We start from the raw sequence: 27,370 nt of genomic DNA, 5'->3' as shown, positions 1-27,370 counted from the left end.
CACCAACAGAGGGTCCTCGTACAGCTTGAATCTGGTAATGGCTGGTCCTCTGCTGAGGGGCAGCAGCAGCTGGCTGAGAAGATGCTGTGTGGTAAGAAGAGGGAAGACTGTGGACCCTGCAGCAATAAGGAGAAAGTAATATTGCTGGTAATAGACGTGTTACAATTATGAGTTGAATCTTGGATTGTCTGAGAAGTGGGAAACTTCTGAGGAAGGTGAGGACGTGAGTCTGAGGCCTCTGGCAAATAAAGAAAGAAGCCCTATGCAATAGGGGACTTTGGGTTATTTTAGAAATGGAGAATAATGTAGAAGTCTGATAACAAGAAGCATGTTTTCAGCCAGGGACAATATTAGAGCAAAAAGAGGGAGGGCTGGCATGAGAATGGAGTGCAGAGACCTCTCCCACAGCAGCTAGCACTACTGCCTTCCTTGCATTGCTCATCCGAGGAGAAGAGGAACAAATGAGCTTGGGCACCCAGGAGCTGCCGACCCCATAGCTGTGATCAGCCAGCTTTATTCCCGGCCTCTTTCTTCTAACTTTCTTCTAATCTCTTTCCTTGAAGGGGGGAAGTAGCTGAAGAAGGAGTAGGAATGGATGTCTCCTTCCTAGGCTGGTTAAAGGCTCTGAGATGTAAAATCACTTGAACTGTAAAACAGGGATGAATTCTGGGCACATCATGGAGGGTATGTGCTGCTGCTGAAGTGATATACAGGAGAGTTAAAAGTAGCCTGCTGGCTTTGACAGTGAGCAGCTGATGACTGAAGCATCAGCACTTGCATAAATCCATGAGATTTACTGAGAGTCTTGCAAAGAGCAAATTAACCTTTCCATTAGCACTGTGCAAACCCTCAGGAGCTGCAGGTAGGGATGGAGACCTGAGTGGAGGTAGGAAATAACTGCACCTGTCAGACATTAAGTTGTGTTAGAGAAACTTAAAATGCCTGAGGGCTCTAGGAGAGGACTGAGAGCTGGGTCTCTGAGGAACTGAGACTCTCTTGTGTCTGTCTCGGTCTGGGATGGCTTGAAAGAAGAATTGGGTCAGTACTCTTAAAATCTGCAGGATGTTATTTTGACCTCTCCTATTTTCCCAGACTATGATAATCCATTTAAAACAACTGATGTGCTTATTTTTTTAATATTGTCCCTTTGAGAGGTGGCAGGGAAGGAGTTGTAACATTTCTGTGGTCAAGTTGAATTGTTGGATTACTTGCTCATGTTGATTCTGGCAATCAAACCTTTGCAGCAAGTCTTTGGTTTTTCAGCATTCTTTCACGTGAGAGTGAGAGATCCCTCTGTTTTGCAGCTGGGAAGTGGCCTTACAATATGTGGCTTAACTCTTCAAGGAAGTACAAATTTGTATGACTCTTGCTTACTCGTAAGTAAAACTTTGAGCACATGGTGGGACTAGGTGACCTCCAGAGGTCATCCTGAGTGATTCTAAGTAAATAATGTGTTTAGTGGCAGCATCTGTACTAGATCTGAATGAATGATAAAATTGAATACTTAGAATCATTCTGAAATAGTTTTATTACAATAAATTCAGACTTAAAACCTGCTAACTCTATACTGAAATCCTCACCTATCTTCATTTTTTTAAAATTCTTTTGAATAAATTTATCTGAGCTACCTGAAAATTAACATACTAGAGAAAGGTTTTGTAACACTGTATAGGCATCTAAAGGGGGAGACAGAAGACATAGCTAATAACTGTTTTTATGTGGTTGGTTTTTYTTTTCAATTACAAATCCTGTTTACTTCAATGAGGACCATGTTTGGCAAAAACCGATCTTGGAAAAATGCCTACTTCATAAAGATTTTTGCAACAGTTTTTGTTTTTTTTTTGGTAATGTACAACAGTGTTCTATTTGTTAGTAATTGTGTACCATTTAATTACATAGCTATAATATGAAGAACAGTAGGTAAAATACAATATTTGTTGAATTTTTCATACAGTTAAAGAAAGAAGAAAACTTAACTCACTTCATAGTAATGAAATAGATTATATTTAGTTTGCTAATGTTTTTTCATTGCTGTTTCCTTAATGCACTAATTATGTTGCGGGAGTACATGCAGCAGTTACACAAACCTTGACTTTATTCATAATTGTTATCGGGATGTGAAGCCAAGTGGTCTTTGGTGACTCCTTGTGAACAAACAATTGATGCTCAGTTCCCTGCCCGCCAGATAACAACTGCAAGCTTCTGGCATGACTTCAATGTCCACTTAGACACGAAGAAAAGCCCAAGTGTAAATCTGATAATAGCTAGTATGTGGCTTAACAACACAGAAATGCTAAGCCTGCTCATATCCGTAGCTATACTCTCATAAATTCTGGTTGCCATCTATATACATGATGGTGTTTAAACAGAGCAGGAAGAAATTAAAGTATGAGCTTGATTTTGGAGTTTGGCATTTAGGCTTATAAATCTTGGGAGAATCTTTTAAAATCTGATGTGGAATTAATTCTGTGTATGTCTCTCCACATACTAAAAATCTTATGTCTTCAGCAGGTGGTGGGCTTTGGGGACCTGGGTCTTGCTGGTTTTGTACGGAGTTGTGTCCCATGGGATGGCACTCTGGCCACCACTGGGGCTTGTGCCACTGAGGTGTGACAGACAAATTCTGCAAACACCATCTGCAATAAGGGAGCCTCAGTCTAGCTGGTTCAAATGTTAATCACATTTGAAAAGTCCCAAGACTCTTGTTTCTAGATCCGGGCAAGGCTTTCTTTAATCTTGCAACAGGGAATGCCTGTAAGCATTTCTGTAACTGCTCAGGCTCAAGTCAAGCTGGATGTTGCAATGTGAAATTCCAGSTCAAAAGGTGAAATGCTGCTAAATTTAAGATTCATGTTTATGTACATGAATAAATGGTTACTTGGAACATTTCCATTTCAGACACACTATATAAGGTATGGCTGTTTTAATGTTGGGGGTGTGCGGTGATGTTTTTTTCTTTTTTTTTTTTCTTTTTTTTCTCTTCTTCCTTCTTTCCATCTGGGTACTGCAGTAATTTCACAGGAATTACAAACTGGAAAAATTCTCCTCAAACATACTTTTCCAAGCATGCAAGCCTAATTGTTTTTGTGCATCCAGACTTGTATCTATAAATGTTTGGATATGGCCCTGTAGGCTCACTTTGTCATCCTGAATATAGGATTAAACAATGTATTCTCCTGTCTGTTTTTTTTCTGGCTTCCTACTGTTTGTCTTCCAATATTGGAAAAAATCAAGGACTAGAGATGCATGAGGTAAGAATCCATTCACAGAGATAAAAATGTATTTGATGGGATCCTGTCTTAATGGGAGAGACTGTTGTGTGTGTTTTTAATTTTGGGAAGGTCAGAGCTTAAAGGGAGAAAACAAGAGTACCAGGAGACAAATGGTACTCTAGGGGACCCTTTTTGACCAGGGGTACTGCACCCTTTCCCCCACCGTGGTGTTGGGAGGACAATGCTGTTGGTTCCTTCTGAAGGGTTTGTAAAACAGATCATCTGGTTTTTAAACAGCTTGTGACACACTCAGTTTGATAACTGCAGGTTGTCTATACAACTTCCAGAGATGTTTAAATCATACAGTCATACTGGGTACAACTCCTTCATTTCCTCTCCCAAGGTGGTGTACAGTTTTTGGTGCTGAGTGAATGCTGTTACTGTACTGAGGGGTCTGAATTTTAGTAGAAGGTGGAATTATCACAGCAACCCACTGCCAAGGAAGCAGGTATGAGAATGAATTCAATACAGGTAAGATATTGGGACTTATTCCTCCTCCCTGACTCCATGGTAATTGTTGCTATCCCATTATTTCCTTGCATTTCCTTGCTATCCCATTATTTCCTTGCATGATGCTAGGAGCAGGCTCAACAGTAAGATCTTCCTGCATATCTGTCATCTTGGGGTATCTGGCAGTCAAAAGTGTGGGAAGAATTTATGGGAAATGGTGCATTGATGTGAATTAAAGTATTGGTTCTGGGTAGTGTCAACCTTCCAAGTATATCCTTCCCTCAGAGATGTTTTAGATTAGTCTTTTAAGCACTATATAAACTTTTTATAGGTGAGAACTTATCATTTCCTGCTCATCTTATTTTCCACTCTTTCTTAGCACCATTTGATTACACTGTGCTACTTCAGTGTCTCTTATCTACTGTCAGATTAATATTAAAAGTAAGCTTTGGAGCTCCTGTGAGAATCTCTTCTATTTCAGTACATATTTGCTGATAAACATACTTGCATATCCTTCTTCAAAACTGTCCATGGTAAGTTCTTATATATCACCCAACTTAAATGATTTTTTCAAGTGAGATTTGGTGAAAAAACTTCTCAAACTTTCATCTTGATTTACATCTATTGCTTTCATAGAATTTTATCCCAAGAGCAAATCTGACTGGTGCCTTGTTTTATCATTTGCCATCTTCATTATCTTTTAACTTTTTTTATTTTCATTTCCCACTCTTAACCTAGTATATGTAAGTTATTTATTTTTTATTATTACTAACAAACATGGATCTAAAGTCTATTTAATTTTCAGTAGTTCCAGAAGTGGAATTAACTCCAAGATGAAACTGGCTCTGTTTTCATGCTAGATTCCAGAACAACCTGCCAGGCAGTAATATCTGATACTGAATTACAGTAGCTGAACACCTTACTAAGCTTTTTTTGTGTGTGTGTGTGTGTGGGGGGGGGGATGACCTGTATGGAACTGATGCAAAGGGCTTAGCTCATTAAACCGATACCTTAGGCTACTTTCATAAATACCATGCTAAAGTTATGTTGGCTTTGTTGCTCTCCCCRACAACCTTTTTTATTGAATTCTTGTTCTTTGTGCACATTCCTGTTACAATATTAAGAACTGATACAGGGGGTTCTTAAAACACATTTAATACTTCCCTGCAAACCAAGACCAGGCACACATGCTCTCTTCCAGTCCCAGCTGTGTTGGCTCAAGACTCTGCTGCCCCCAGCAGTGCAGCAGCCCTCCCCTTTCTGTCCCCGTAAGCTCTGCTTTGGCAATATCCTGAAGCACATGAGAGTGTGGTGTGTGTGTCTTTTTTTTTTTTTTTTTTTTTTTTAAGCAGGCTCCTTGTAAGCCGCACAAACAGTTGTGTTAGGAGCTGAGGATTTCATATGCCGCGCTGCGAGAAGGAATGGATGGGTCAGGAAGTCTCTAATACACGTATTACTGACAAAATACCCATAGCATCAAACCAAGGGCTTGGATTTGCTATCTGAGCTTCTCACGTGAGTGCTTCTTCACCTTAAGTAGTCCTAAATTGTTGAATCACCTTACACATTTGAAAAAAGAGGTTGGCTAACGCAGCTTTTGTGACTGCAGTGGAAGTGCCAAGGTGGTATGTGCTCCAACTCAGCTGGAGCTGGGCAAGACCACATAGCCCCAACAAATAAATGGATGTCTCCTTGCAGAGATGTTGGCTGACCAAAAGCTGAGTGTGGGCTGGTCTGCTGCCACAAGCCATAAATGAGTCTGTCTTTCCTCCCAGTGTCAGATTTCCCCTCAAGCCTCTGGGCAAAAGTGAAACTGAAGGAAACATCCTCAGATTCATGTAGTGACACAGTTGCATGTCATGTATATGCTCATGTTCAGTACAAATAGAGACATAGTTATTTTTTCTAGAGAATAAATATTCCTTGTGTATATCGGGGCTGCTGGGCTGTGTCCTGAAAAACTTAGTCTTCTCTGGCATTAGAAATGTAATTCTGTGACCAGATGTTGATGCTAATTGAGTTACAATACCATGATTGAATTGCCCAGTGGGAAACAGCTTTTAAAATGTTGTAACTTAAACTTTGATTTAGTGTATTGCATAAAAGTWTGTATAACTTACATTTGATACATCCTCTTTTTTTTATTAGTGCTCTACTCTATGAACAAAAGTTCTTACGGTCACTATAGCCTGTTAAGTTTCTGCTACATATGCTTCCTCATTGCTAACTCTTCCCCCTATTGTTGGGATCCCAAATTATAGAAATACAGAATATTTTCCTGGGGGGGGGGGAAGACCTGGAGGTCATCTAGTCTGATCCCCTGCTCAAAGGGGGCAGGTTGTTTAGGGCCTTGTCTGGCTGAGCCTGTGCTGGTATGCAGCAGTCTGGCTCTTTCTAATCATTACTCAAAGCATTCAAGTTAAAAAGTTTAATTGAAGTAAATATTTAAGTTTTTGCATAAAAACTGCATGCACAAATACATATTCCCTCATGCATGCATGTGTATACATAATATATTACACTTGAGTGCATGGGGCAGGGAGCTATTTTTATGACCACACTTGTGGAAATATTTGAGTTAAACTGACTTTACAGTAAACACTTTGGCCTTAAACTCACAGTGTGCAGTGACACGTACTGCGCAGCAGTCCAGTTATTAGCACTAATGTTTGAAGGGGTTTTCAGAGCCCCCATTACCATCCCCTCAAGTAGGGGGTCCCTATCTTGGCCCCCAAAGCTTACCCTTAAAATATTTTTCTCAAAACAATATTCATCTATGAAAAAAATGCATACTAAAAGCATTAAAACCAGTAAACTTTCCCCACAAATAACTCAGCCCAGTCTGACAGTGGTGGGGAGCAACCTTTCCCCTGCCCTCCAGTGGTCTCTAGAACAAGGACTGCTCGTTTGTGGACATTCTTATTTGGGGGACAGCCCCTGGTCATCAGTGCAGCCAGGGTTTCTCCTCTGCTCTCTGCAGCAGGGCCCCAGCTGGCAGTGCCATGCTGAAGCAATTGATGTCCTTGAAGAAACTTCAACAGGCTTGCCTGCCTCACACTGAAGTGCCAGGGACCGTGCTGAGGGCAGGCTGGCTGGAGCCCAGCTACCACTGGCGTGCAACTGAACGCTTGAGGTGCAGCCTTTGAGTAAACTCCTCACTGAAACTTTGTGGAGAAGCAGAAAAATGTGGAAATCTGGTCAAGAGGATCATATTAAAGACCCAATGCTAATCCAGACAATATAGTTAAAGACTTCATCCAGCTATTCAGAAAGCACAAGAAAGTCCTACAGGTGCCTGAAATGCTTGATTTTTTTTTTTTTTTTCCTGGTTGCTAGTAGCTGAGTTATGATCCGGTTGGTTTAACATCCACAGTTCCTGAAGCTTTTTCATCTCTTGGATTTATAACCCACCCCCAAGAAGCTCCTGAATTTGGTGTTCTTTACCCAATTTTGCGTCACACAATTCCAGCTGTCAACCGAGAAACGGAAAGTGTCCAGCTGACCCTCATGTCTGACCCAGTCTTTCAAGCCAAGGACCAAAGGCAGTAGCAAGATATTTTGGGATCAAGACAGGATGTTAGTCTGATGTGTTCTTCCCTCCAAACACAAACCGACTTCAAAAGAAATATAGAAGATCATACAGGCAATCCTCCCATGCACAGCCCTTTATGGCAACAGACAGTGGGGGAAATAATAAATAAATAAAAATTCCTGGCTTAGCAGGGCAGGCTTAGTCCTTGCTATGGCTCTGCCAACAGTTTTGGTAACTAAGGGAACCAAGAAAAGAGCCACAAGTCTGGCTTAGTACTGGCAACGGCCCAGCGTGCTGCTGAGCTCCCCTCCTTCCTTGGCGTAGTTGCGTTTGGTTGGAGGTGGGGACATGGCAAGACTGAGAGGCTTATGAGGAAAAAAAATGGTTGCTATTTAAATAAACAGGATGATGGATAAAAAGAGAACAATATTAAGTAATGAATGTAATTATTAATTAAGCCACTTTTGCAAACTGAACATCAGTATGCATATGCACTTTATCTATTCATTTATTTTTAATGATCACAGCAACTGAAACTCTGGAATTTTTAATTAAAAAAACCCCCAAACACTGAAATATTTCAATGCCATCAGTTTTCTGTAATTCAGCGGTAGCAATAACAAAGTGTTCAGTCAGTACAAAAAGCAGATCTGATAATAAACAAACAACCACATGCTTTTTTAACATRTTTAGCAAGAGGAGGACAAGCAAGGCAAGCAGCCCCACATCCGCAATCACATCTATCTCTGCAACAACAAGCAATAACCTAGCAATAATACTTACCTTAAAAGTTTTAATTTTTAATCCTTCCTTATGAAAGCATTTGACCTCAGAACTAAGGCAGCTTAAGGGCATGTACTGCACAAATTTCAGCAGCTCAGGGAATGGCCAATAACTCAGTCCCTTTGGATTATAAGACAGTATCTGTAGGCCAGTGTASAGCATCTTTAACAAATCTTCTACTAAAATGCAAAATGAATTGAAGAACTGAAATATAATAAATAGCTCAAGAGATTTTTACAGATAGTTAATGAGGTGGGGCAGGGGGGGGGAAGCTAGGACAAAACAAAAGACAGCTTCAATAATTCRAGGAAGTTTGGAATGACTCTATCAGAAGAGCATAACAAATCCTGGGCACATGACTAAAAAATTACATGATGCTCATTAACTCTCAACTAACTAACAGCTAGACTGATGCTTTAGGAAAAGACCGAAGAGTCAGAAAAGCAGTCCAAGCAGTCATGGCTTAAAGGGCCAATACAGTGACAATAATATAGAAAGTGTGTGGGTATCAAGTGGCAATTTGAACTGGCTTATAAAACCTGTTGCTCAAAGACATCCATGTACCTTAGGGAAGCATCACAGGTCAATAGCTAGTGATACGGTTAGCATCCCATACTGCATGGAGATCAAATCCAACGCACCTGTGGCCAAACCAGAGTGACTATAAGTAAAGTGTGGTTACAGTTTCCTGAATTTCTCTAGGCAAGATGGAGGGAAAACTTTATTTATTTATTTTAAAGAACAGTAGTAGGAAAAACTATGGCTGGAGACCACACTTACTTTCTTCCAAAATTGTTCAGTTTCTTCTAGGCTAGAGATAGCTCAGTGTGGCAGGACTAAACTACAACACAGTTGTATGTATAAATAGCATAGTTATATTCTGGGGCACAGTTTAATAGTAACTATCAGAAATCTCTGTCCACAATGGCTTGGAAAGCTGTACTTAAATCTTGCTTTCAACTCACTTATCAGAAGTTTCTCCTGCCTCAGTGTAATTAAAACATCCACAGTCTAGGCCATTATAAGCGCTATCACCTAATCAGTCCGAAACATCAGTTAGCCCTGATTTTTTTACACTTAAGTAAGTTTATCTTCACAGCAATCCCTACCATGTTGGGGAACAAAGCTATGAATAGAACAGCTCTGAAATGTGGTCAACAGACATTTCCATGATACTCTAGGGAAGGCCCAGGTAATTATTTTAACTGTCCCCAGTTTGTTCTTCTGTCCATAACTATAGCTTTGAATTTATAAATAATGAAGCATGATTTTAAAACCCCAAACAAAACCCTCAATTGTCCCAGGAACTGTGTTGTAATTGAGTCTCCAAATGTGGCTGTGTAAAAGAGAACCAAAACTACATTGTATAAGCCTATAACATACAGATGGGCGTAAGCAGAGCAAAATGACAGGATGGAAAACGTCACCAGGAAAATAAACTCTCTCATCACTATTTCACTGCTTTTTACCTAAAAACCCAGTTGCCTATTGTCTTGATTAAACCTATTGTTCTGTTGCATTTTTTTGTTATTGAAGGAACCAGCAGTTGGTCAGTGACAGCTTCCTGAGAAGGAGCAGCTTGAAAAGCTAAATACAGTATCCTGTGCTTAAGGCTTCTTTTGCTGCAAATTGAGGAAAAACTATATTGGAAAATGTAAGTTACTGTAGTAGATTAAAGTACATAGTTTAAGATTCAACTTGCTTAAACACCCCCACTTCAAATACAAAACACACTCCAGTTTTACAAGTAGAGTGTTTAAAAACTGCCGAATGAAGCAGACCAAACATCTGTCCTGTAGCATCCTGGCTTCACGGATGTTCCTCTCGTGTTACCAGGCAGCGTATCCCACTCCAGACAAGAAAGAAACTCACTATGTTGGGAACCAGCACAGCAGGAGGCTTCATTAGCCACAAACAAGAGTAAAGCAGGGCTTCAGGAGGAGCAATGCCCTGTCTGCACAGTTACCTTCACCACGATAAGCACATCATCAGCTGGAGAGCCTGTAACATATACTTTGGATAAACAGAGATATCTATAGATACAAGGCAACTATGGCTTAAGCGTTTCRAGAGCTCTTTGCCCACCAAAGAAACAAGTTCTATATTAAAAACTTTTTGCAAAATACATTCTCTGGTCTTTCTCCRTTTAATATCTTCCTCATTTGAAACTTGGCTCTTGCCCAAATGCATCCAGAGCAACACTTGATGATAACTCAAAAATGTGCAGTTAATCTGTGTGTAGTTTCAGCTCCTGAATGCCAAGAGTTGAAGTGTATTTTTTGAGAGAAATAGGCTTGATCACACAGCATAATCATGTTTACGTAAGTTTTTAGATGACCAAGGATAAGGGAAATACTTCTGTTAACTCCTTTGAGAAAAGACAAAAACTTCAAGATGAAAAATTTCACTTTTTTTAATGTCATCTTATCCACAAACAAACAAGTATAAGCCCTTGTAGAGAGTTTTCTGCACTAAAGAGAGGAAAAAAATTAGCTTGCCTTTTTTTTTTTTTTTTAACCTTACAGCTATATATCATCATAAAAACTAGTTTGAAGAAAGAGTAAACTTTTGCTCTTTGGTCTGTCTTGATATTCCTCCAGAGACACATAACAGGAATATTTCAAATTCATTTTTCTCTCCTATTTGCAGAAAATAGGAAAGTTGCAGTTCTTATTTTCCAGGCTTCTGAAATGAGAAAGATAGATAAAGAATTTGTAAGTTGAAACAAGATGCCTCTGCTTTCTTTAAAGAAAAAAAATAAAAATACAAGTATTACAACCTAAAACATACTTGCGATGTTTTACTGCAATTGAATACTTTTGCCTTGAACATAATACACAAAAACATTTACTTATGCCACATGCACCTTCCACTTATTATCTGTGCAGCCCTACTTGGGAGGGAAACAAAGACCTGTACTCATATTCCAGCGTGATATGGGCTTTAGACTGTACATTGTCATAATAACTGCTACTGACTGAAGCCCTGATGTGCGATACTGTGGCATGTCTGTTAAGGTAATAAAAGTCAGGGTTTTATTCCATCAGATCAACTGCACAAATGCAAAGAAAAGGCCTTCAAACAACTTCTATATGAATCCGAATGAATTAAGATGCAAATGTCTCACAAAGAGTTTTCCATTCTGTGACATGAGTTTTGGTGTCCTCACCTCATCTGCTTCCTTACAGCCTTGAAGATGCTCGCATTACATTCAGAGGTCTGGGCTGCTTCTTGCAGTCAGAAATGCTCTGAGGGTGGCAAAATACCTATGCTTCCTGTCAGTATCATTTTAGTGCTGTTGACTTCAAAGAAGGGACAAGTGTGAGAACATATCTGAAACTGTGGATAGACATAGCCTTGCCAGCTTGCAACCGACTGAGGAAAAACAAACAAACCAAAATACTTCAGCTACCCGAAGCACAACTGGCACAGGAAGAGTGGACACCTGCTGCAGCTCTGACTAAATTAGAGGGATCCTTAGAGCCCCAAAGGGTATTTAACAGATGTCACTTTTGCAGAGTGGGTCAGGTTCATAAATTCGCCTTGCTGTGCAAATAATAAAACGTTTTATTCTTATATTTCTTCCTGCTGGAAGAACTGTCTCCTTTCAAGTAGTTCTTATTCCAACTGGTGCTATCTACAGATATCTCATAAGGAAGCGATTTCAACTTTCCTCTTACTGTATCGGCTAGGCAGTTTAGGTCAAACAGGGTAATGACTAGTGATGAAGAACTAGCCATATTCCCTCAGGTTCATTTCCAGATTTTTATATGCTTGGGTATTTCTAATAAAACACATAGCTCCAGCAGAGAGAATATAATATTGTGTGTACTAAGTATTAGCTATCTGTTGACAGAAAAAAAGAGTTGACTTTTTCAACTTAAATTTTTTGCTTGGTTTAGAGTATGTTCTAATGACTAGTACTCTGCAAATTTTTTGTGAGAACTGTCATCTGCCTCGTTAACACTGTGAAAGGGTGGGGGAAAATCAGACAGACTAACGACATCAGTGTTTTAGCGCAATTCTAGCAGCAGGAACTTCTCTCTTTCTGTATCTCTTTCACAAGTCTCGTGAAGCTATACATTGCAAAGAAGGATATCAACTGCTCTCAGCTATGCATGTGTGTTTACAATGAAACATCTGCAGCTCTTGGACTAATCTCTGAATATTTTTCAATTACCACATCTTAAAGATTTGAGTCAGTTCTAATGAGTTGGCACAAACCATATTACTAGAAATTTTACATTGTACACTAAAACCCTAAGAAAATAATTCAAATCAAACAGAAAAGAGTTCCTGAATCTGTCATCAGAGAAACAAACCCACAAGTACCTCAAAGTGTAGTATCAACCACAGTGTGGTCTTACTTCAGTGAGCTGCCACGGGAAAGCAAACCCAGAGAACAATACTTAGCTTACTCTAAATACTAATACTCTAAAGCAAGTTAGGAGTAAACGAGTACGATTTCTTTTTGGGTGACTAACAGGACTTGCGATTTCTTCAGACTGACTTTCTCCATAGCCATGAGTGGTACAATTCCAGAGGCAGCTCCTCAGTGTGCCAAACACACAGAGATGGGAAAACCAAAAGGCATYGCCAGTTCATACCAGCAAAGGGCTGGCCACCATTCAGCAAATGAGAAACCCATACGATAAAGTGCACATTATGAAACATTTCCATAAAACCCTTACGAAGTCCTCAGTGAAACAAGGCCCATATAAACTGACAATCTTTTCTATATGCATGCTAAAGATAAACGGCCTCCCCGAAACTGGAAAGGAAAATAAGGGCTGTTGACCAACCTGAACTTGGAGCTCACTCTCAAAACAATCCTTTCACTTGCTCTGTGATGGGGTCAAGGTCAATGTCATAGAAGCAAGGCCTTGTGGGCAGTCCTGGCATGGTGCTCATCTGGGGGAACAATAAAACCAAGTTATCTGCCTGCATCTGTAAGCATGTAATCGCTCTGTGCATGTAAACCTGAGATTAAGAGAGAGGCTAGATTGTTCATCGTGGACTCAGTTACAGATGTGATTTTCATTATATTTTTGTTTCTGTTAAAAATATCAAGCTCTGTACTTCAATTCCTTTTCAAGTGCATGYTTCTAAAAGAGAAAATAAAAGCTACAAAATACAGGCTAGTATAGAGTAAACTCTTTAATAAAATTAAGATACTCTGAGACTTATTTGTGCCTCAAAATTTCTACCCCTTACTTCTACTGGGAAATTCACACAGCAAAGGGCAAGGACATAACTGCCTAAATTCACCTGGCGATACAAATGTGTTAAACTGCAGACCTTTCCTATGCAGAATCAAAATATAGCAGAAGAATTAGTCACAACACTTCCATGACTGATTACTTCACGTCAGGAGCAAATTGAAATAGTTCAACTAAACATATATGGATTATAGCTGAATCCTAATTCAGTAGTTAGAATTAGTAGGTTGAGATACTAAGCTAAAATAGCCCAATTATCTCAAACTATGCATAATTAAGACCCTGATCTAGCATAAAACTTCAGCATTTGCATACTTTTCAACATGGGAATAGTCTCATGGATTTAAATTACAGTTAGCAATGGCTCTGCTCACACTGCTTATTATTTACAATTGGCATTTTAGCAGCAATTAAAAATACATGAGTGACTTAAAAATCTTGGGGTGCTGGTCCACTGTAGTTTAAACCACTTTAAATCAGGGGTGCTGCAGGTCCTCACCTCCCCACCTCAACACTCCCACCTTCTCCCTTGGGAAAGGGAGGCCTAGAGAGCAGGTTCAGCCCAATAAATGTATATTTTGAATTTCATTTTCTCTTGTTTCAGCACCTTGAGCCAGTTCTGTGGCTCTAATGCCAGCACTGGCACAGAGAAAAGGATGTAAATGTGGGGCAGGTTTAAGGCAGGACCAATTTGGATCAATTCAAACCACTGCAGATTCACACCCTGTGTCTCACTAAGATGACAGAAACCCTTAATACCTCACCTTATTCCAAAAAAACTCAAGGCAGTCTAAAAACAGCATTTAGGCTAATGAACCTTATAAACACTTCGGACATTTTAACCTCAGAGGCAGAGGATAGCCCTATTGTATGAGGTCCTACAATAATACCCAAACACGGGAAAGGCATTACAATCTCTGGAAACAAGACTGAAGTTTGGGATTAGCTCAACTCTGGGGATAAGAGCCTTGAAGTATTAAAACTTCTTAAGYGAACAGTAGACTTGGAGGACCAAAATTTTAGCTGTGGCAAGTCAGCAGAAACCATTAAAGTTGGTGGTTAATCTGACCCCAGGAGGTAACCCTTGTACTAAAAAAAAAGAAAGAAAGAAAAAAAAAAAAAAAAAAAACGGACTGGCTTGAATGCCAGAAACACTCCAGCCACAACGACCTAAGAACAGGGACACATTAGGGTACATTTTCACGCCATGACAGAGCCGATATCCACTGCAGAAAGGGGAAGGTGAGGAAGCCCTGCGCTCCCTCTGGGACAATACCCCTTTGGAGGCAGGCTCTGGCACAAACTTACCGCAAAAAAAGCTCATTCCGCACACTGAACCGATGAAAATATACATACACACTTTTGTGGCTGATGAGTTAAATCTGCCTATGGTGCAGCGAGATCACCACGCGGCGCTGCCTGGGAGCAGCTGGCATACACCACAGGAGCCGTCGCTGCTGAGCGCAGGGCACATGGCTCGTGCACCCACGCTGCTCCCGCCACCCTCCCTGGCCCCTGGGGACGCAGCTCAGCAATGACATGGCCAAGGGCGAGCCGTAACAGGCCTCAAAAGAGGAAAAAAAGCCCAACAACACTAACCCAGCTGCTGCCAAAAGCCGTATTTACAGGCCCGTCTCTGGCTGGAGCAGGCTGTATTTCTTTATAAGCTGACCTTTTCTGCTGCATACTCAGTGATTCAGTTAGCATCGCCCTTACACTTCAGCTGTGCTCTGAAGTCCAGTGTAATGTTTCCGCCACGGGAATACAATAATATCTCTTTATGCTCCCCTGCCTCACTCCAAAGTCCTGTTTATTCCAGAGAACTAACTCGACTGCCAGTTCAGAGGTTAATCTCGTGCTTGGGAAGGGCGAAAAGGAGCTTGGAGAGCACAGTACTGATGCAGTCGTCTTATTTGTGATCTGCTTTTGCGGAAAAACAATGCAACAAGCTCTTGCAGTGGACTCAGTATATTTCCTCTGTTTCTAAACTGAGTCCTTCCTGATCTTTTGTTATTGCACACAGTAGATTAAAAGACAAAGCTATCCATTTGCATTAACCAAAACTCTTCCAAGTGTCATATGACATCACTTTATTGACTGACTTCGGCTTGGCATCTTAGCTAAGTACTAGAACACCTTGCTACTATTCTTTATCTATTGGCCACATTAGTTCGACAGCTAGATTATTAGGGTTACTGAATTATTTTCCGTCTCAGATTCATCCCAGTTTATCAGTTAACTCTTGACAAGAAACTGCCTTAATGAATCCTGCCTCACTGGGAGGGGTTGAACAAATTGCCAAAGACAACTTTCTGGGTACTCTGGATATGGCCGCGCTACATGTCAAAGTCAGCTCCCAAATTCCACATTYCTTTTTTCAGGGTATCTACAAGATGGCTGGTCTTCATTCTCTCTATATAAATACCTTGGTATAATATAAATAATAATCAGTTTAGGGGAGTTTTGCTTTGATTTTTTTAAATGAAATGTTAACAAAATTGTACATGTATGTTTATTTTTATTTTTTATTTTATGAAAACCATAGGCCCAGTCCTACCGTGGTGTAATTCCACTGTATTAACTAATGGAAATTTATTTTCATTTAACAAAATGGAATTTCAATAAAATGCAAATATCAAAACAATTTATCCCCAGTTCAGGGTATATAACTATTCTCATATTAAAAAGATAAGCCAACACAAGGGAATGAGTTCACCTGAATTAAAATTACTGCTGCATAAAAGGAAATACAAGGCAGAAAAACACAGAGGAAACACTTTGGGACTAATACCTACACAAACTACAGAGTGAAAATAAAACACCTCTTGTCATTTTCCCCAGGGCCCGGAGTTCCAAATAGGACTGTAAAGCCATGTAGATTTATGATCATTTCTCTCTACTCTCATTATTCGGACACACAGAGGTAAAATGCAACAGAATCTATCCTTCTTTTTCATTACTTCAATGTCAATAGGAGGAGATGGCTGGCTGGCTGAGGAGATTATTACCAATTATTCCCCTACCAACGCTCTATTTCTTTCCCGCAGCCAAAAAGGCACGAGAGAAAAGATGGCTCAGTTGGCTGCAAGGCTGAATCAAGTCTTTCCCTGACTGACTTGCCATCCGGCTGCAGATTCACGATGATCCTGCTCCCTTGCACCGTTTTCCACAATGCTGGTACCAGAGAAGCACACGAGAAATTTACAGTCATACAGTAGACTAGATTGCAAGGCATCATACGCCCTCCCTACACTGTACAGAGATCAGTGCAACCCACCGCTCTAATATAATGCTATTTTGGACATAACTGGGCAGCTATGCAACACTACACAGTGTGGCTGTGAGAACAGAGCAGCATTATAAGTAGTGAACAAGAACACATTATCTGCTTAAGACCACTAATTGAATTCAGGTAGCCAAAATGATCAATTCTTCAATTTGACCAAAACTGTTGCTATCATACTTCTCTTGGGAGAAAGAATATATAAAGCATAAACTTTGCATCTTAAGATTTAATGCAGCTTATATGAATGTTTTATGAAGGAAAAAAAAAGGGTTTTATGAAGAATTCATCCAGCTGCTGGTCAAAACATATCGTGGACAAATTGGTAGGAACTAGTTTTGTAGAAACTCACTAGAATYTATCATTTCCTTTATAAACTGTGCAACTGCCTACATATCCATGAAAGCAATTCTGCTTCAGGAAGACATTGTGGAAAATGCAATGTGTTTATTACTAGGCCACTCTATGTTTTGGAGGAAAAACCAGCAAATCTTACAGTTAGCTATCCTGAGGATCATTCATGTTTCTGGAAATGCATAACCCATGGAAGAAAAAATAGGATTTTAACTGAGAAAGTCTGAAGGCTACTGTTATTTATACTAGGCATTTATGATCTTCCATACCTGTCTAAACAAAAACACTTAAGGAGCTTCCTTACAAAAGGAAGGTGCCAGTTATTCCTAAGGAAGCTATACGAAAACACTGTTCCCCAACCTCCCCGAGAAGACGTTTACAGTCACTGGAAGAGTGCCTATGTTGAGCTTGACTGGCTGTCGCGCCATGAGAAGCCAGAAAGGAACAGCTGCAAATATTGCCCCCCATCACCCAGCACTGTGGCATGCAAGTTGGCAAAATACAGATGCTGGGCAGATCCATGAGAGACCATCTGCTATGCCTATGAGAGACATTATTCCCGAGGTAATGAGGTGGAAAACATAATTGACACAACAAATTACCACTGATATCCAGATCTTCAGTACTGGACATCACAGTTTCTAAGCAAGGATTACCTGGAGTTTTTCTGAAAATTTTAATAATAACTTTCAAAGTCTGGGTGAAAAGCCTCAAACCTGCCCCATTTCAAATGTACTTCTTAGTCCCCTGGCAATGGAAGGCAGAGGTTTTTCTCTTGCATTTTTTGATTTTCCTGTAAACAAAATAATCTGAAGCTGCAGAGGAATATGTGCTAGTCAGTGCAACTTACCCGAAGATTTAAAGAACTGCTGGCCATTAGAGGATTCCACTTCGAAGCAGAGAYCTAGTAGTTTCATTTAAACTACAGTTACATGCTGACTTGTAATTTTAGTTGACCACAAGGTCTATGTAACAGTTGCACAGTCAAGCTCTAAGACTTTGCTAGCCAGGTTTGTCACATCTCCCAAGAGGAACTATTTTGCTTAGCTTACTTTTTTATTGTACAAATGCCTATCAGTGGTTGACACATCCTGCCTTTTACTTGCAATACATACGTATATGTATATGTGTGTGTGTGTACATAAAAATTCTTATAGGACCTGAGATCACCTGAACTGGATTAGCACAATGATATGATTTGTAAAACAGATGTCTTGAGAACTACATCCAACTCATGTTTAGTGTCTTTTTCAGCTATAAGACAAGATTTGTCTGTTTTACAAGCAGAGCATGATTTGTAAATGGAGAAAGAAAAACAGAGGAATCTGTATTTACACAAAAACAGGGAAACAAGATGACTAGAGGATATGAAAAAAAAAGTCTCAACGCCATATTGAGTAAACTTCTCTATTCTGTGGTTTATGGAGTTAATGTTGCATTTGACAGAGGATGCAAGTAACTCACATTATCTAATTGTATTCTTTTGTTAATTAAACAAGTTAAGACACCCCACAATCATTTGAAATGTGAAATACTGCAGAAAACATGTTGTTTCTCAAGAGAATCTAGCAGAGACATGACTGTGGATAACTTCTCAATAAAATCTGATGGGGTGAATTGCACGTTCCATACTTCCTCAGCAACAGCCAATACTAGGAGAAAAAACTCAAGAGGTTTAAAAATACCGCTACAAACCTGCAGACATTATGTTCAATATGTTATTATTTGCAGGAATCTGGAGGTCTGGCACGAGGGAGCGACACTTAAGGGGCTGGGTAATGTTTCTCAGTTTGAATTAGAGCCCCGAAAGACAGATCCACTATCAGAAATTTGCTTCCCTGGAGTGCATCTGTCAGTCTCAATATATGCAAAGCTGAAAGGAAGAGCTTCCCTTCCTTCTGTTGGAGCAATCCCTTAAGGTCTCAGACCCTGCCTACATTTAGACACGTTCCTAATCTCCAGTGTTGGATTACTTCCACTGACTGCTGTGGTGCTGGGCCCACGCTGGAAGTTGGCACCAGGGGAACCACAATTCATGGCGTGGGAGAGAGAGATTAAACAGTCCCATGACAGCACTGCATGACGGAGAAGTGAGTGTACACTGTGCTGTGTTGATATTATTCCGGGTGCCTTAAGGTCCCTGCACTCTCTCTTTTAAAACTACACTTGGAAATTGTTCATGACAGCCTCTCCATGCAACAAGGGCAGCAGGCAGGACTATACCACTCCAAAGCATGTTCCTGTGCAAAACCTTTTAGTGCAAGGTCACCTATTTCATCTTCAGACTGGACTACTCTACATTGCACAGAGACACCCAGTGTGCATGGAAAGAGCACTTTGTAGGGCAGCTAGTGCACAAGAAACTAGGTAGCATATCCTAAATATTTCCAGGATCAGACTGTATTTTGTTCCAGAGAACCTGAAGATGTCCCCAATTTTCAGAGTTGGGGTTCTGCATAACTTCAGAAGCAGCTCAAGGAAATAGTAATTAAAAGAAATCAGTATTGTTTGGCTTAATTAAAGAAAATACAACAGACATGAAAGAGCTAAGACAAAATATACGCATTATAGTCTACACACACATGCACATCCATGTATATTAAGAGAAGGGAATGGTGCTACACTGAAGACAGATCCGACTCTCAAGGGACCTTCTACTACCTCTTAAAAGTAAAGAAACCCCAAATTCTCACATCAGGAAAAGCAGATGCACAATGCAAGCAAATTGGGGCATCTTTGGAAAAGCATCAACTTTTAAAAACAAACCAATACATTTGTTCAGACGGAACTGTCTGCATTTCAGTTTGTGCCCGTTGCCTCGCATCCTGTCACTGGGCACCACTGAAAAGAGWCTGGTCCCATCCTCTCGACTCCCTCCCTTCAGATACTTGTACACGTTGATAAGATCTCCTCTCAGCCTTCTCTTCTCCAAGCTAAACAGGCCCAGCTCTCTCAGCCTTTCCTCATAAGAGAGATGCTCCAGTCCCCTAATCACTTTTGTAGCCCTTCGCTGGACTTGCTCCAGTAGTGCCACATCCCTCTTGTCCTGGGGAGCCCAGAACTGGACGCAGTACTCCAGATGGGGCCTCACCAGGGCTGAGTAGAGGGGGAGGATCACCTCCCTCCACCTGCTGGCAACACTCTTCCTGATGCACCCCAGGATCCCATTGGCCTTCTTGGCCACAAGGGCACATTGCTGCCTCATGCTTAACTTGGTGTCCACCAGCACTCCCAGGTCCTTCTCCGCAGAGCTGCTTTCCAGCAGGTCAACCCCCARSCTGTACTGGTGCAKGGGGTTATTCCTCCCCAGGTGCAGGACCCTGCACTTGCCDYTGTTGAACTTCATGAGGTTCCTCTCYGCCCACCTCTCCAGCCTGKCCAGGTCTCTCTGAATGGCAGCACAGCCCTCTGGGGTATCAGCCACTCCTCCCAGTTTTGTATCGTCGGCAAACTTGCTGAGGGTGCACTCTGTCCCTTCATCCAGGTCATTGATGAAGAAATTGAACAAGACTGGACCCAGGACTGACCCCGGGGGGACACCGCTAGCTACAGGCCTCCAACTAGACTCTGTGCCACTGATCACAACTCTCTGAGCTCTGCCATTCAGCCAGTCCTCAATCCACCTCACTGTCCACTCATCCAGCCCACACTTTCTGAGCTTGCCTATGAGGATGTTATGGGAGAGTGTCGAAAGCCTTGCTGAAGTCAAGGTAGACAACATCCACTGCTCTCCCCTTGTCTACCCAGCCAGTCATTCCATCATAGAAGGCTATCAGATTGGTTAGGCATGATTTCCCCTCGGTGAAGCCATGCTGACTACTCCTGATCACCTTCTTTTCCTCCACATGCTTGCAGATGGTCTCCAGCATGAGCTGCTCCATCACCTTTCCAGGGATGCAGGTGAGGCTGACTGGCCTGTAGTTCCCTGGGTCCTCCTTCCTGCCCTTTTTGAAGACTGGGGTGACATTGGCTTTCTTCCAGTCTTCAGGCACCTCTCCTGTTCTCCATCATCTTTCAAAGATGATGGAGAGTGGCTTAGCAATAACGCCCGCCAGCTCCCTCAGCACTCGTGGGTGCATCCTATCAGGGCCCATGGATTTGTGGGTGTCAAGTTTGCTTAAATGATCTCTAACCCGATCCTCCTCCACCAAGGGAAAGTCTTCCTTTCTCCAGACTTTCTCTCTTGCCTCCAGGGTCTGGGGTTCCTGAGGGCTGGCCTGAGCAGTAAAGGCTGAAGCAAAGAAGGCATTCAGTAACTCTGCCTTCTCTGCATCCTTCGTCACCAGGGCACCCACCCCATTCAGCAGCGGGCCCACATTTTCCCTAGTCTTCCTCTTGCTACTGATGTATTTGAAGAAGCCCTTCTTGTTGTCCTTGACATCTCTCGCCAGATGAGGGCCCTAGGGCCTTCTAGGGCCCTAACCCATGGGATTCCTTCAAGCAGGTCCCTGAAGAGGCCAAAGTTTGCTCTCCTGAAGTCCAGGGTTGCGATCCTACTTAGTGCCCTGCCTCTTCCTCGCAGGATCTTGAACTCCACCATCTCATGGTCACTGCAGCCAAGGCTGCCCCTGACCTTCACATCTTCCACCAGTCCTTCTTTGTTTGTTAGTACCAGGTCCAGCAGCACACCTCTCCTTGTTGGCTCCTCCACCACCTGTGTCAAGAAGTGGTCACCAATGCTCTGCAGGAACCTCCAGGACTGTTTGTGCCTAGCTGTGTTGTCTCTCCAGCAGATATCAGGGTGGTTGAAGTCCCCCATGAGAACCAGGGCCTGGGATCGTGAGGCTACTTCCAGCTGTCTGTAGAAGGCCTCATCGACTTCCTCATCCTGATCAGGTGGCCTGTAGTAAACACCCACAACAGTGTCACCCATGCTAGCCTGCCCTTTAATCCTTACCCATAAGCTCCCGACTCGCTCTTCATCCACTCCTAGGCACAGCTCAATACATTCCAGTTGCTCCCTCACATAAAGAGCAACTCCACCATCTAGCTTTCCTGGCCTGTCTGTCCTAAAGAGCACGTAGCCATCCATGACAGCACTCCAGTCATGCGAGCTATCCCACCATGTCTCTGTAACTGCAATGAGATCATGGCCCTGCAACCACACACAGATCTCTAGTTCTTCCTGTTTGTTCCCCAWGCTGCGTGCATTGGTGTACAGGCATTTCAGRGAGGTGATCGAGCATGCAGGTTTCCCAGGAGGGGTAAAAGAGGGTCCTCCATAGCCACATCCYATGCGCACTTCCCTGGCTGCATTCACATGCTGGAGGCATCCTGACTTGAGCTGTCTTTTGCCAGCTACCCTGGCACTATAACTCTCCCCTTCCCCCGTCTTTCCTAGTTTAAAGCCCTCCTTACCAGGTTGGCCAACCTGTTGGCAAAGACCCGCATGCCCCGCCTTGTGAGGTGGATCCCATCTCTCSCCAKCAGTTGTCGATCTTCAAGCAGGGTTCCATGGTCGTAGAAACCAAAACCCTGTTGCCAACACCAGCAGCACAGCCAGTCATTAACTTGGAAAGTCCATCTCCTCCTCCTCTCATCCATCCCCCTCACTGGCAGGATTGAGGAGAAAATGACCTGGGCTCCCAGACCCTTGACCACCATCCCCAGAGCTCTGAAATCCTGCTTGATGGTCTCCAGTTTGCCCTTGGTGTCATTAGCGCCCACATGGAAGAGCAGCAGAGGTCCGAAGCATGGACAAGCCTTGTCAGTCTTTCCATGACATCTCTCACATGTGAGCCCCTGGCAGGCCTCAAACCTCTCTAGACATGAGGTCAGGTCGGCAGATAGATGCCTCCATCCCCCACAGCAGGGAGTCACCCACAACGATCACCCGCCGCTTCTTCTGGGTGTTCCGGCAAGGCACAGGGTCTGTTGTCCCAGGTACTTCCCTTGCAGCCATGCCCATCTCCTCCTCATCCTGGAGGGCACTAAACCTGTTCTGCAGCTGCAAGTCTTCGGGAGGAGTAGGAGCCTTTCTCTTCCCACGAGCAGTGACCAGTTTCCAGCCTTCTTCTACAGTGTTATGATGTACCATTTCACACGGCACAGAGCCCTCCAGCAACTCCACTGCTGTGGGGGGTTGGGACTCCCGAAGCTGCACAGTCTCTGAGAATACCCTGTCTATCTCTTGCTCCGCTTCTCAGATGCTACACAGCCTACTGACCTCCTCCCGTAACTCCCTTACCTGACACACAACTCATCAACAGCAGCACACCTCCTACAGGAGAGCTGGCTGCCAGCCCAGGCCTCCCGGAGAGGCCCCAAGCACTCCCTGCAGCCTGAGACCTGTAGGGCTGCATCTACTGTCAGAGGGTCGGTCTGGGTCCAAGCTTCTGACACAGCAACTCCAACAGCCACTGGGGAGTGTGCTCTGCGGCTTCACAACCATACTTGAGGAAACGTACACCACAGGGATCAGAAACCAAGGTTCCTTCATGCACCCTGCCGCACAAACTGCTGCATCTGTTTGCTGCCTCTGTTCACAAACTGCTGCATCTGTTCACTGCACTCTGGGCCTGGCTCTTATATAGGCCTCTCCCTAGCACTGACTCCCAGGATGCTTGACTCGCCCTAATCAAGGGCCACCAGGATCAAAGGCCCCAGCTCCCTCTGGTCAGGGACAATCAAGAGAGCTCGTTAGCAGCAGCCACTCCTAGCTAGAGCTTTTCCCAGGAGAAGTCAAGGCCTCCTGCAGTTGTCCTTGCCTAGCTTCCCCTTTCCTGTTCACAGCAATCACCTTCTAGTTCCTCGGGGGTCCTCAGAAAGCCCACAACTTCCAACAAGATCCTCAAGTTCTAGTCAGAGCCCAAACACTGCTGCGCAAACTGCTGCGTTTGTTCGCTGCCTCTGTTAGCTGCGCTCTGGTCCTATTTCCTTCTCAGGAAATCTTAACAAAAAAATAAGTTGTTGCAACTTATAATGATCATAGCAAGATATTCAACAAATTAACAGTTTTCAAAAAGATCAAAATAATGTTTGAAAAGATGATGACCCTACTCCAGCATATGCTCTAGTATTCCTTGCAAAATTCAGCTCTGTTTCACTGGCACATTGACTGTTTTCAGGTGCAGAAGGCCATCTGGCATCAATTATTCTATTATCACTTTCTCTAACTTTAATGTTTGCACATTCTTGGCAATTGTCTTATTTTGAGAAGTATTTACAACACCAGAATACATAGGCATTGTTCTCCTGTTATCAGCATCTGGATGAAGTTATAAAAGTACTGAATATTGATTATACAATCCTAATTGACCAGCTTTCCCTACTACCTTGCTGCCAGGTGCTCCAGTGAGGCAGAAGTTGCTTGTGCCCTGTAATGTTTTCTGAGGGATGTCCAGGACCCCACAACTTACTCATCTTGAACAGAAATAGTCTGAATCTGAAAGCAATCTTCTGGGCACCTTAAAGAAAAAAAACAAAACTGCACAACGGTTCACATCTGATACAGATTTTGAAGAGAGCTGAGCGTACATATCCTAAAGAGAGCAGGGGAGGAGAGGAATTGGTCAATGCTTGGTTGGCCAAGTTCTTAGTGAACTGGTCATTATAACACTGGTAAGATTCAAATGTTGCTGTTAGTGATGTGTTGAGGTACCTAAGACCCAGAAGAGGCATTGCTCTAGATATTAAAAAAAATATTTAGGCACAGATGTAATCTGTAAGAGGATGAGCAAATTTCCTCCATTAAGTGAAACATTTTTATGACTCACACATACGACTGCAGTTCCTCTCAGCAGAATAATGCAAGCATTTTCATCTGAGAAGTGATAAAATCATATTTGAAACATAAGAAAACAAAATGTTCCCCCTAATAACAGCATAATGGGGTCAACATTTTAAGTTTTACTTTAAAAATAATTCACTCTCTCTGAGGTAGCATGTGTTAGATGTTCCATGTATTATTTGTTCATACTGTCCACAACACATTAGGATGTTTCACAGGGTATTCAGAGCTGTTCTCTGCCCTGTGTAGTTCAATGGATAAACAAAATGTTACAAAAGGATAGCTACAAAAAACAGAGGACATACAGGCAGAGAGGAAAACCAGAGTTACAAATATCAGGTGACTTGTTCCAAAACACTCCCCTCCACCACAGCCCACTCAAATCCTTTTCCACCAGTAATTGCTCCCTTGGCCAAGGCCTACATCCTGATTTTCCCTCCCTCCTCAGACTTTCGACACAATCCCTGGCAGAGGACTCTCATGCTCTGTCTCTCATACATAATCACCCTCCACAACCAGGAGAAATTCTTCTCTCCAGCTCACTCCTGATGTCAGAGGCTCCCCAGGCTGCTCCCATTCCTGACAAGGTGCCAGTACATTGGACCATGCTGAAAACATGCTTCTGAGGGAATAAATCTAGAGGATATTTTACAGAAAGGGGCTCCTGTCATGTATTGTTTCAGCAACAGGAATGTCTCAAATATCTGATGTCTGCAGGTGCATAATCATCTCAGTTTGTCCAATGCTCGGACCTCCTGGTGACCATGACCAGACGGCATAAGCAGATCAGGTTCTGCTGACAGCATAGAGGGCTTTGTGGTATTTGGGAAGGAGAGGTCTGGGGTGGCCCTATCTCAACAGTCTTGCTTTTGCTCAGCGACTGAGCACCTTTCATTTTCTCTGGAACCTGTTTATTTTGTACCAAAGATTTCTCTAGAAGAGCTATCCCTCAATCACTGGGAACAAGTCCCCCTTTGGGCTCTTGATCTTCATGATGCCATTTTGTTTACAAGCTTCATATTTTCATAGGAGTCTTCCCTTGCTGGACAGACAGTCTGACATGTTAAGAGATAAAAAACACAGAGCCCTGATTACAGTCCAGAACTGAAAATGGTGGCAACAAGAGACTATGTAAAGCAAATGTGTGCTCAACATGCAGCAAGCCTTACCCTTCCCAGTAAGCCATGCAAGGAAGAGTATCAGAAACATCATCCACTCATTTCAGTGACAAATTACAATATGAAGAAATCCCAAAATATTGTATAATTGCACTGAATGGAAGCATATTTAATTGCTGATATATTAGCCCTCTTGGTTACCATTAACTAGATCCACTGACATCTGAGTAGGGAAGTTTCCTAAAAACCACTACATCAGGGAAAGATGATGTAGGTATGTAGGAAGAACTGCTTCTGTAGAAAGTTATACATTAAAGGGGTTATAGCAGAGGATCACTTAAAAACACAGTTCTTCTTAATTGTTAAATCACCCAATTGGCTTGGTGTTATTAAATAATTTATACCAAGTGCCAGTGGCAATCTATGTAACACCAAAAGATATGGGTATTATGGAAAATACCTGAGGTGACAGGATTCTGGAAAGTGTGGGAGAGGAGGTGAAAATATTTTGTTAATCCCATCTGAATAGACATGATATGGTTTTCAGTGCTTTAAAACAACAAAACCTAGGATATACATTTCACAGGTGCAGGTCAACTTTCCAGTCATTAGTTATCACAGGAGATGCCAGAATAAAGAGTCTGGGGATGTTATCTCCAAAGAACAGTCAACTGCAGGAATCAATAACGTAAGTCACTGCATCGCTGTGCCATCGTAAAGTATCAGCCTTGACCTGCAGGAGCACCTCTAATCTCATGTGGCTAGTTCAAGCTTCTATATCTACATCCCCATGTCACATGTGGCTTGGATGAGCTACTTAAGTTATTTTCTCTTCRTAGCCCTTAAGATAGATTATTTTGAGACAAACTGAAGTAAACAGGAAACAGACAATTACAAAAAAGCACCTGACATTATGAGTCTGGATAAAGCTGCTTTCTAAACATACAYCATTTTCCCCATTTTTCTCCAGGCAAATTACTGTTTTGGTTAGATCATGATGTAACCAGAAGGGAAATACTATCTTCTCAGCTTCACCAAAGAATTTGAACTTTTCCTTTGGACTTGTTCCTAATTGAGAAGATCCAGAATGGATCCAGTTTGTCTGGACATGAGGACGTTAAATTGTTAACTTTTTAGAGTCTGTGTGAAAAGGATGTTCTCAGTCACAAGTGCATTGCAAAACTCCAGCAGTGTTCAATATTCAATACACTATGTCCCCTAAAGTCATGTCAGAACATACAGCAATCTTCTTCGACAAGGAAGCAGTAAAGAACAAACAGTATTACTCAGATCAGCAATTTTCAACCTCTAGTCTATCGACCCACTATTTTAAGAGGTCTCTAAAAGGCTGCTAAGAAAATCGAGCCTTGAATGACCTATGCTGGAGCTCACACCTCTGGATAATGCAAGCGCCTATGAATGCTTTGAAAAATGCTGAAAACAATGACTTTGGCAATGGGGGTAAAGTTATAAAGAGGAAAGTATGTCCAGTTTTTGCACCCAAATTTGATGAGTCTCTTGCTGTTACCTTCAGATGTGTGGGGGGAAAAAAAAAAGAGAGACCTGCAGTTTCCATGTCAAAAGGCAGACAGAGAGACTCACAGTAACTATTAATAAATAGATAATAAAA

General features: G+C 42.2%; 1 protein-coding gene across 1 annotated transcript in view; it reads right to left on the bottom strand.

The window, feature by feature from the left end:
- Nucleotides 1–10,425: 10,425 nt before the first annotated feature.
- Nucleotides 10,426–27,370, bottom strand: part of MTHFD1L (methylenetetrahydrofolate dehydrogenase (NADP+ dependent) 1 like) — a 163,366-nt gene continuing 146,421 nt past the window's right edge. The window contains exons 27-28 of the mRNA XM_026083885.1: nucleotides 12,840–12,948; nucleotides 10,426–10,722 (exon numbers count right to left, since the gene is read on the bottom strand). Of these exons, the coding sequence (XP_025939670.1) occupies nucleotides 12,859–12,948 (90 nt within the window). The 3' untranslated portion in view covers nucleotides 10,426–10,722; nucleotides 12,840–12,858. The remainder of the gene's footprint in view (nucleotides 10,723–12,839; nucleotides 12,949–27,370) is intronic.

The sequence above is a fragment of the Apteryx rowi genome, unplaced genomic scaffold, assembly GCF_003343035.1.
Source record: "Apteryx rowi isolate R43461 unplaced genomic scaffold, aptRow1 scaffold_118, whole genome shotgun sequence".
Classification (NCBI taxonomy): domain Eukaryota; kingdom Metazoa; phylum Chordata; class Aves; order Apterygiformes; family Apterygidae; genus Apteryx; species Apteryx rowi.
The sequence above is the reverse complement of the archived record's forward strand: the minus strand, read 5'-3'. Positions and strand labels throughout refer to the sequence as shown.